We start from the raw sequence: 11,550 nt of genomic DNA on the forward strand, positions 1-11,550 counted from the left end.
TATAAATATGGAACAGATAAAAGAATGAACCAAAGATAAACAGTCACATTACAAAGCAACAGGACACACAGGCAGAATTTTACATTTCAAAATTTTATTAAGCATGCAGAAGAAACTCTGCCCGTAAGGAAGGACGTTCAGACTGTTCACTCACCATGCCTTAAACTTATGAAGACGGATCTGGGAGAAAATTTGGGACCATCTGAGAACCTGCAGGATTCCTTACGTTCTCTTTTGGACACATTCAGCTGTAGTGGATGAACTGCACGCTGATGGTTTTGTATTAATTATGAAAATATTAAAGGGCTACAACAGCAAATTCTGGAAGACAAGATTTTTGCAAAGACTGTTATGAAAGGCTGAACGATTCAGTGCTTTTATATCAAATTCACAATTCAAACAGTGCAATTTTAATTATATTGTGCAACATTAAACTTTGTCAACAAGTTTTAAAGGGGAATTCAACCTACCTTTCTGAATTTCTGCATAATTAAACAGTTAATATGTAAACAGAGTCGTTCAGAATAGTTCAGAGTGGTTTGGTGTGAAATGCTCTGTTCTACAGTCAGAACTGTTCACAGTGGTGGTGATAGGAACCAGACGTCCACCTCTAAAAGCTCCCTTACAGAAAGTTCCTACATGAAATGGTTATGAATTCACTGCCTGATGACTGAGACACTGTTTTATGATAGTTTAGAGAACTTAAACTCCATTCATGGTGGAGGGATACATGCAGGGCGCTGTGAGGCAAAATAGTCCCCAAAGAAAACTTATTATTTCAGATTTTCCACTATTTTCCATCATCAACATTCCATATAAACTCAGAAGACTCGTGTAGGTTCACTGGTGGTTCTGGATAGTAAATAAAATGTCTATATCTGTGTTGTAGTCATGGCGACCCCTGGTTCCTATCACCACCACGGTAAAGACATCTGAACCATTTCACACCAAACCGCTCTGAATCTCTCTGTTTACATCTCACACATAGAATTATGGAGAATTTAGGAAAAAAGTGGTAGAACCCCCTTTCAGTGTGAAATTTAACCTAAAAACTGAGAGTTTGTGAACAGTCTGTCACGCTGCAGTCAGTGTTCAAAAATGTGGACGTGCTGGTCTTGTTGGCAAATTTATAGAACATAAATCACATTTTCATTGTAATCACAATATTGATCAAAATAATTACAATTAGATGTTTTCCCCGAATCGTTCAGCCCTGCTGTTATGGCATCGAGTATCAGGCACGGATAAATATTCTCAGTAAGAATTCTAAAAAAGTGACGCTCTTACAGTAACGTTTGTGCTAACAGACTTTAGAAAAGTGGCCCAGGTCGGGTTCTGGACGCTCCTCCAGCCCAGTCCTGCACTAAAGGGCTTTTAAAGCACTGTGTTGTGGTTCAGGGTTTAATCGCCTCAGTTCTGTGAGCAGAGTATAATTCCCATTTTAAAAAGACATTTCACACTGTGCACGTTCTCTGTCCACGCTGTTGGTTCTGTAGAACATCAGGTACACGTTTGGAGGGCCCACTACAGTGCACTTGGCTGCTGTACTCAGAAAAAGGGAAGGGGACCCTTAAGCGAGGCGGCCCCCTGGTTTCATCTGTATCTTATCACCACAAAGTCCCTTAAACAGAAAAAGCTGCCGAGCTCTGGAGGAGCCGAGCCAGGCCGGGCCTTCAAAGGGCCAGTGGCCGACCGCCGTCTTCAGCAAACCCTCGTCCAGGGCTGCTTCTCATCATCCTGACAATAAAAATGAGAGGAATAAAAACAAAGCAAAGTTTCTTCCGAAGGGGAAAAAAAAGAGAGAAACAGAAGAGGAGCAGAGATTTCCGCAGCTGGCTCCTTTTCCCTGAAAGATCCTCCTTTTCATTTCTCTCTCTCTCTCTCTCTCGTCTCTCTCTCGATCTCTCTCTCTCCCCGTTTATCCGGCACAAAGGCGGAGAGCTTTGGAGAAGGTTATCCTCCAGCTGGAATGCCGTGGAGAGAAAGGCAGCCGCATTCTTCGTGGGCTCCCTGCAGGCAAAGGGACGGAGTGCTGAGCGGCTCTGTGAGGAACATGCGGCGACAGCATGCATTAGAACGGTTCTCAGGGCCAAATCAGTGTGTTTGGAGAACAATCAGTTCCCTTTAAAGTAGGGCTGGGCAATATGACGATATTTTGTATCGTGATAAATTATGTCCCAATACAATATGATCAAATACCTGAAAAAATAAATATTGTGATATATCGTGGAAATATTGCGATGTTATATTTTCACAATATCGCCCAGCTCTGCTTTAAAGACTGTAAACGCCTCTCAGATCTGGACGGAATGGCGTGATGGTTGAGATGTCTCTAGTTGACCAAAGGCACTTATCTGTACTCAGACTGTGGACGTAATGGACAGCTGGAAGCGTCTGTTTGTCTCCTAACGCTTTACTGAAGGGCGGCATTCATTAACCTTTCAGTATAACTGACTGCGTAAACATTTATTCAAGCTTATAGTTATAAGTGTCACTTATCTGCTTTAACCAATGATAATGATAAGGATAATGATTCATCACTTTTACTTTGAAACTGCAATTTTAAGTTTTAGGTGAAGAAATTTGACCTATTATTGCGGCCATGAAGTCCATCAAGCCTGCTTTTAAAAATCCCCCGAAGTGTTTCAGCTCTCATGTCATTTTAGACTAATGCTCTCTGGAAAAAGCCTTTATAAACGTCTATAATGGTTTATGTCAGTTATAATGTAGGTGTCTTGCAGCCTTATGAACGCTGCCCTTCAGTGAAGTGTTGCTGTTATTTTAAAGTGGACAGTCCACCAGCTGGCCCGGTCACTGTGAGGCTGCAGTGTGCTCGCTGTAACGGCTCCTGAATATGAGAAAAGGCAGTGCATGCTTTCATAGAGTGGAAAAATCCTATAATAATCCTACTTTAACAAGAATACGTTCATATTTACACAAGACACAGAGTTTTTCACTGATTTCCTCCAGATTGAAAACAAGCCCAGGAGCTTAGAGGAGCCCAGGATCAAAAGAGTCCAAGCTGAGTCCAGATCAGATGTCCGCGGTGGTGGAGACCTGGGAGAGTCGGGGGTCGGAATCGATCTCGTATCGGTAGTGATAGCCCTCCCACACTTCTCTGCAGGCGTCCCGCATGTCATAGACGCGCTTCTTGATGCCTTTGCGGTTCAGGTAGAGCACAAAGAGGAACATGAGCCCCACGAAGCCGAGCACGATGCCCAGGAACACGTAGGACGTCTGCAGGGCCAGGTTATCACCCTCTCCGGCCCGGTGGCACCCCAGCGCCAGCGCCCCCCCCACCAGCAGGGAGGTGTTGCGCAGCTCCACGGGGAACAGACAGACCAGTCGCTCCACGTCCACCACACGCGCCCGTGACGTGTTCAGCCAGGCGGTGAAGGGCTCGATCCCGCATGTGCACGTGTACGGGTTCTGCCCGAGGTGCAGCTTCGCCCCGGGAACGCGCTCCAGCTCTGCCAGGCCCTCGTCTCCAAAGGTTTTCAGGGCGTTTAGGCTCAGATCCAGCTCCTCCAGCTGCCCCAGGCCTGAGAAGGTCTCATTGTAGACGGACACAATGGAGTTGTTGGCCAGCTGGAGGCGTCGCAGGCCGCTCAGGTGGGAGAAGATGCGAGGGGGCAGGTAGATCAGCCCGTTGCCGGACAGGTCCAGGCTCTGCAGGCCTTCCAGGCCACTCCAGCGTAGCGAGGTGGCCAGGTCCATGACGGAGGAGTGGTTATAGAGTGCTCTGCTCAGATTCAGCTCCTTCAGCATGCGGCCCGGCACCGCGAATGCTTCGGGGTGGATCAGCGCCAGCTGGTTGCTGCTCAGGTCCATAGATCTGAGGCTGCGCAGGCTGGAGAAGGTGTGAGACGCCACCTCAGATATTCTGCAGAGAGAAAAAGAGGATCATCACTCTGCTCTGCGCTGTAGGAGGGGAGAGACGCACAAGCTCTTTGGGGCAATTAAAGGGCTGATATACCACATTTCTCTCGTTTTTTTCCCCCCTGAGGTCTATTTATGATGACTGTGTGGGTTTATGTAGGTGATCTATAATGAGTCACCTTACGCCTGCGGCAGCACTGACCTCCGACTGCTGCGCTGATTATTAATAAGATCAATAACTCTCACTCTCTGTGCTGCAGTATTATACACATCTATGTAAATACTCACTTCTTCAACACTCACATTACGCTGCCAGTGTTATTGTGCACTAAGAAATGCCTAACATGAATATTTCGATAGATCTTCACTGATCCCGAAGGACACTGGTCATATATTTCATTATTTTGATCATGTAAATTTGTATACAGCTGAGCTCTTGTGTGTCATTTTATGTATGTAATAAATGCCAACAGGTATATATTAAATTTTAGAAGATAATGGTCATTTGAATCAAATTAATTAAGAAAGTTTTTGGGAAAGACAGATGAACAGAACTTTATTAATCCAGAGGGTCACTGCAGCGTTACAGAAGCAAAAACAGCCAAAACTTTTGTTGTTTTTTTTTTCCCAAATATGTTAAATTTAGCAATTAAACAGTAGTTGTGCTTTTAACTTCAACAACAATTTGGGGCATCAAAACTATTGCATACAACCGTATATTAAGTATCACCATATCTTAGATATATAAAAAGAGACATAAAAGATATCTAATTATCTATCTGTCCATCTAATCCATCTATGAACCAAAAACCTCATAATTCACTTTAAGTAAACTCTCTTTATCACTTACAAATAAACAGGCTGGTTTTGTTACTTTGCCTTTAGGACTGATATATGTAAATAAGCTCTGTTCTGATTGGCTGTCTCATTCAGAAAGCAGTCTGAGCTCAAACACTCCTTATAACTTTAACTCTGAGTGGGCGGGGCTAAAATGCTGTAGGCTGAATAGGCAGTTATATGTAAATATGTGACATCACAAAAAGGATGAATCTAAAACAGGCTGTTCTGCTGGTTTAGCTCTCGTGCACGAGCTGTGAGGTAAACAGTAACCGTGTTTACACACTACACCAAATTTTAGTTTTTCATGTTACGGCCCTTTAAGCAAACATCTACCAATACTGATACGATTCTAACGTCATCGTGTGTCCCTAAAAATTACAGTCAGGACACAACGTGTATGAACCTGTGCTATCAGGGATGGATCATAGTCTCACCCCCACACCCCCACCCAAATATTCTGACAGTGTCACAAAAAATATGTGAAAAACAGACCTGCAAAATAACATTAAAGGGCCGATATGAGAAGGTAAATATGATTTTTTTACAAAATTAAAATATTAATTACAAGAAAAAAGCTGAGCAGCTCATTTTTGTTCATGTGCGCTTTGGAGAAAAATGTGATGCAACCAAAATGATTAATTCTCAAATAAATATAGCTTATTGTTTCCTGCAGTTATATTTTTGCACACTGTTGGTGTGTTTCGAGGGGCTTTTAAAGGAGAACTCCCCCCATTTTCTGAAATTCCTTCATAATTAACTGTTTAAGATGTAATCAGAGTCGTTCAGAGTGGTTTGGTGTGAAACGCTCCGTTCTAGAGTCAGAACTGTTCACAGTGGTGGTGATAGGAACCAGACGTCCACCTCTAAAAGCTCCCTCACAGAAAGTTCCTACATGAAATGGTTATGAATTCACTGCCTGAATAAAATGTCTATATTTGTGTTGTAGTCATGGCGACCCCTGGTTCCTATCACCACCACTGTGCACAAATTTTGGAAAATGGGTGGAATTCCCCTTTCGTTACTTTAAAGTGACAGTGCATGGGCATCTATTTAGTGATCATCAAATCCGTGATAAAGTGTCAGGTATGTTGTTCTATCATATCAGCACAGTTTATACACTCTCAACCCGAAAAGCAGTGAAGAGAGTTCAGCTATTTCAGTTATTCGGCGGTACTGGCCCTTTAAAAGCCCTTGATGGACGTTTACCTGTTGTTGCTGAGTGACAGTGTGGTCACATTGTCCAGTCCTGCGAAGCTGTCCGGTCCCAGGCGGCTGATCCGGTTCCCGGTGATGAACAGGTTGCGCGTGTAGGCGGGGATCCCGGCCGGGACGAAGCGGAGCTCCTTCGAGACGCACTTCACTGTCTGAGCCGCTTCTGAGCACTCGCAGCCCGATGGGCACGAGGAGGAGCGCGCGGGCTGAGCGAGGAGGAGGAGCAGGACTCCAAACTGGAGCATTTTCGCTTAAAAACTGAACAAAGGAGCCTAAAAAGCGTCTCAGCGTTTCTGTTTCATCCTGCGCTCAGAAAAACTCCAGCACTTCGGCTTCTAGGTTTTAGGTGAACTTCTCCGTTCGCACGTGTGTGTGCGCGCGCAGGCAGAGGCGGCCGGGTTTTGATTAACATCAGAAAAGCGCGAGCGCTGCTGAACAATGAAGTTAAAGCAGCCTCGCGCCCCACAGTCGACAGGGGAGGAGGGGCCACGAGCTTCATCCGGATGGAGGGAGTTAAAGAACTGAGAGAGTTAAAGAGACATTATAATGATTATCAATAAACTAATCAATCAATAATGGTTTTATATATATATATATATATATATATATATATATATATATATATATATATATATATAAATATATAATATATGAAGTGTGCAGCACCGTCAGTGATTATTATGGGATGAAGTTGGCTCCTTATTCGCCAGCTTCTTATTGGAATTTTCCGTTCCACCTTAAATGGTGCAGCAGTTACATTCTAGCGCCTCAGCCTACACCATTTAAGGTGGAACGGAGAATTCCAATAAGAAGGTTTATTTCTGAACTTCTCCGTTCTAAGGTTGTAAGAAGAGGATGGCAGGACCCCAAGACCCCCACCACCACCACCATTCTGTCCCCGCCCCCCTTCTCCCCCTCTTCCCTTTGAACACAGCAGGACTCCAGCGGCTTTCGGAGGACAATAGCTAATAAATTAAAGCTGTCTGAGCCTCTTTGAGATGCAGTTTGTCTTTTGACAGCCGAGTGTCACAAATGCAGACTGTAAAGCGACTATCTGAGCTCAGGCTTTATTGTCCTCAGTCCTTTAGACACTTACTGCACTCAGGCTGATGTTTATTACTGACCACTGCCCCAAGAGCTGGTTTCCCAGACTGGGATCAGGTCCAGTCTAAAGTATCTGCAATGCAAGCCCTTTTAAGTCTGGACTCAGGCTTAATCTGGATCTGGGAATTCAAACTTTAAAGGTGGGGACTCAGACATAAAGTCATTCTAGAGTCAAAATTGTTCACAGCAGTGGTGATAGGAACCAGACGTCCACCTCTAAAAGCTCAGCCACCGCAAAGGAATCCTTCACATTTACATTCAGACCACTGAATCATCTCAACCACTGAATCATGCAGTGATGCTGAAATATTGGTGGAATTCCCCTTTAGGCCTCGGACTAAATGATGAATCAGCATTGGAAATTCTTGTTTTGGGCTCAGTCTGGGTCCAAGAAACTGGCAACATGAGTCTGGGATGTCTGGGTTTCATGGGTCTTTTCATCTTTGCTGGAGAGGATTAAAGGGCCGGTCTTATGGAAAAGTGAATTTTCTTCACTTTTATGAGAATTTGATGTAGTACATAAAACATAATATTCACTTCTCAGTCCATGCAGTCCAAATATGGACAGTAAACTGCAAAAACAGCCTGTTTTGAATGAATTGTTTCTGAGATGTTACAAAAACATCGCAGGGGGCAGTCGTGGGCTGGAGGTTAGGGCCCTGTGACCAGAAAGTCACTGGTTCGATCCCCAGAGCCGACAGTACATGACTGAAGTGCCCTGGCAAGTGTGCTCACTGCCTCCTAGTGTGTGTGCTCACTAGTGTGTATTTGGTGTTTACATATATATATATATATAGAGAGAGAGAGAGAGAGAGAGAGAGAGACTGTATATGTTACATTCAGCTTACAGCAACTTAACTCCACAATTAGTTACAATAAAGGACAGCCAATCAGAACAGAGCTCATTTACATATATCAGTCTTAAAGGCACACTAACGCACACAGCTTGTTTAACTGTGAGGGATGAAGAAAGGCTGGAAATTATCATGTAAAAGTAAACTATGACTGGTTCATCACACCTGATAACTGTCAAGAGTGATAGAAGAAATAAAGTATAAAAAATGTAGCATATGGGCCCTTTAATGTCAAACCACTCTCAATGACTCTGTTTACATCTCAACATCTGAATTATGCACAAATTTGGGTGGAATTCTCCTTTAATGTTATGCTTAATTACTATATAGGGTTTCAATCACCAAGCAAGGCCCAGACTGTACTAAGTTCTGTTATGTAGAACCGCGGTTCTCCTGATTCCGCTCAGGAAGGTTAATGATGAGCTGATGAGCAGATAAACGCAGCTCTCGGGTTTTTTTGCAAAAGAATTTTCCACTCTGATAAAGAAAGACATTTTTATTTGATAATTATTTTATTGAACAGAAATAAGTGAAATTACTTGTTAGTGAAAGAGTTTTTATGCGAGAAAGTAAAGCGTCAGCGTCTGAGGGGCTGAGCTGAGCGTGAGGCTCTTTCACCTCTTCACCGCTCAGTCGGAGCAGAATAATGCAGTGAAGAGTTAAACTGCAGGAATCCACATTCCAGAAGCTTCTTCATGGATTCACCGATCAGCCGATCTTTAATATCGCCCTCCTGAAAAAGCTCACAGTTTCACTCAGTTTTCATGAAGCAGACGGCACTGAAACACAGCCAAACTCAACAGTCTGTCATACAAATCACTGAACTGACCAGAATTAAGGTCAGAGCTGAAACATGTTTGGGACGTTTACTCATCTTAGACTTTACACTAAAATCCTACTCTGAGTGACTCTATACATTCATTGTCTTTATTTTATTAAAGCTAATGATTGAACAAGCCAAAACGATAATAACTCTACCAAACTGTACCAAATGTGTCAGTAGTGTCTGTTTCAGTAGTGTCTGTTTCAGTAGTGTCTGTTTCAGTGACAGTTTTAGCTCATTCTGAGTTCAGAATCTCAGCCAGTACAGACCAGCAAACACAGCTCTGAACAGCTGTTCACACAGAAAATCAGCATATTTTACATTAAAACACTAAAAAGTGCTGAACTGCAGAAAATATGATGATTCTTAATGTTCCACACTGATTTTCAGACTTTGGGACTCATTTACTTCAAAACAATGGGATCTAACTGCTCACCATGTGGCCAGGAGGGACAGGGATGCAGCCTCACTTCCTGCTCTGACATGCAGGGGCGGGGCTCAAATAAACTCTTGATAAATCTAAGTATTATTTTCAGAAGTGTAAGTTTAGGGGTTTGGTTCAGGACAGACTCCTCACAATGGAAAGAACCCTATAAATGATGACTGTGTATATATTTAGTTTATTACTGTAACTAATTAATGCCTTAAATAGATCAGAACAGAATCACTGTAAATATCTAAGATCTGAAAACGTCACTGTTTTATTAAACAGTGTTCTGACTGTGTCAGTGCTGATTCAGTCGAGTGGTCCATTCAGACTGAACCGTTCAGAAAAGAGAGGTTGTAGCGATACAGTGTTAAACGCTGCATCAGGACGTGTTTTAGTGAGCGAGACAACATAAAAATACACTCTGCTCTTTATAACGACTAATTTATCTGTTTGAACCCCAACAACCATTTATCACGGGCAACTGGGTCAGCGGTGCAGCTACTCAAGCAGGCAAAGCCCAGTCGCTCGTCCTGCAGAGCTGCTCTAACTCTCAGCAAAACACAAATAAACAGTCTCCAAAATCATCTTAAATCAGCCAGCACTACAGTTAATGCTGACAATTACTGATGCCAACCACTACCACTGACCACTAATGCTGACCGCTAACTCTCTCACAGCTCCTCAAACTCACAGCACAGTCACACAATGGTGTAGATACTGAACTTGCTAACGAACAATCGGACGCAGTTGCGCGTGCACTCAAACACAGCGACTGACAACCACACAGACCAAAAGCAACTGCTTTCTCAGTCAAATCTAATGTTTGGATTTAAGATTAAGAATAAGATTTATAAAATATTCAAATAAAACCCCAAACAAACAAACAAAATACAGCAATCCTGGCTACAGGCTGCTGCACACCACTGCATGGAGTTTCCTGTCGAGTGAACCATAGCCTACAGACAAGGTGTGGTAGCCTTTAGACCCCACGTGTCAAACACAAGGCCTGCGGGCCAAGTCAGGCCCATGAAAGTATTTTGATCTTCTATTCTTATTAGCCCGTCTCACCCTGAGATGCACTACAGTCCCCGGCATGCACTACAACATAGTGTGCATTCTGACCCCCAACGATAATCTGTGGGCCAGCAGTTACACACAAAGAAAAGATGCCTGGTGTCCAGTTCAAGCAAATAGGCAGAAATTACCTAAAACAATTAATTTTAATTTAGAATTATTTATGAATAAGTATTCAGTGGCTGTTTTGCTGTTGTAGTTTTGGCAGATTTTGAATAAACAATGTCCTGTTCGGGTTGTGGCAAAATAATAAGTAAAAATGTAATAAAATGCAGCTGGTCCACAGATTTGCTGAGATTTTTTAATATGGTCCTTTTAGTGGTTGCTTTAGACAGTGTGTGGTAGCCTTAAGATGGTGTGTGGTAGTCTTTAGATGGTGCTGAGTCTTTAGACGGTGTTTAGGAGTCTTTACACTGTGTGTGGTAATCTTTAGACAGTGTGTGGCAGTTGTTAGGCAGCTGCAAAAACTAAATTTCCTCGCCAATTTATTTATAAAAAATAATTGAGTGTATAATGTATATAAACACTGCTGAAGTACATACAGTTCACTGTTCACTCCTCAGTACAAACAGTCTGTATACAGAGACTGAAATACAAAAACACCCACTCTGAATGAAGCGTTCACGAAAACCTGCACCTTTACATATATTCATGTATTCAGCCTACAGCAGTTTAGCCCCGCCCATTCAGCCCACATAAATTTAGCCACGCCCATTCAGCCCACAGAAATTTAGCCCCGCCCATTCAGCCTACAGAAATTTAGCCCCGCCCGTTCAGCCTACAGCAGTTTAGTCCCACCCATTCAGCATACAGCAGTTTAGCCCCACCCATTCCCCCCACAGCAGTTTAGCTCCATCCATTCAGCCTACAGTAGTTCAACCCCACCCATTCAACTTAGAGCACTTTACACACACACACACAGAAAGAGACAGACAGAGACAGACAGAGAGAGTGAGAGAGAGTGAGAGAGAGAGGGGGCGGGGGTGGAGGGGCTCAGCTCGTTTCTGTTTGATTCTGAACAATGGAGGGATCTGATTCTGACAGGGATCCATGGTAACGGATTTGGTGTCCTGACCGCGGGATCTCGGGTTACAGCCGGTTCTGCTGCTGAGACTAAACACAAAAATATTCACAGCACAGAAAGATAAACAGCACCATCAGCTCACCATCACCATCAGTTCATCATCAGCTCCCTATCACCATCAGATCACCATCAACTCACCATCAGCTCACCACCTACACCATCAGCCCACCACCAGCATCAGCTCACCATCAGATCACCATCAGTTCACCATCACATCAGTTTACCATTAGCTCACCATCAGTTCCCTATC

At 43.4% G+C, this 11,550-nt stretch overlaps 1 protein-coding gene across 1 annotated transcript; it reads right to left on the bottom strand.

Annotated features, from left to right (window-relative positions):
* Nucleotides 1–884: 884 nt before the first annotated feature.
* On the bottom strand, nt 885–6,353 carry tpbga (trophoblast glycoprotein a). Its single transcript, XM_036562608.1, has 2 exons — nt 5,926–6,353; nt 885–3,883 (listed from the first exon to the last, which is right to left on the bottom strand). The coding sequence occupies exons 1-2, from the start codon at nt 6,174–6,176 to the stop codon at nt 3,034–3,036; spliced, it is 1,101 nt and encodes a 366-aa protein (XP_036418501.1). The 5' UTR covers nt 6,177–6,353; the 3' UTR covers nt 885–3,033.
* Nucleotides 6,354–11,550: the final 5,197 nt, after the last annotated feature.

The sequence above is a fragment of the Colossoma macropomum genome, unplaced genomic scaffold, assembly GCF_904425465.1.
Source record: "Colossoma macropomum unplaced genomic scaffold, Colossoma_macropomum, whole genome shotgun sequence".
NCBI lineage: Eukaryota > Metazoa > Chordata > Actinopteri > Characiformes > Serrasalmidae > Colossoma > Colossoma macropomum.

Bases quoted from the DNA above. Each gene is read 5' to 3' on its own strand.
- tpbga (XM_036562608.1), bottom strand. From the start codon at position 6,176: ATGCTCCAGTTTGGAGTCCTGCTCCTCCTCCTCGCTCAGCCCGCGCGC. The intron at 3,884-5,925 runs GTAAACGTCCAT...TTCTCTCTGCAG, and splicing joins CTGTCACTCAGCAACAACAG to AATATCTGAGGTGGCGTCTC.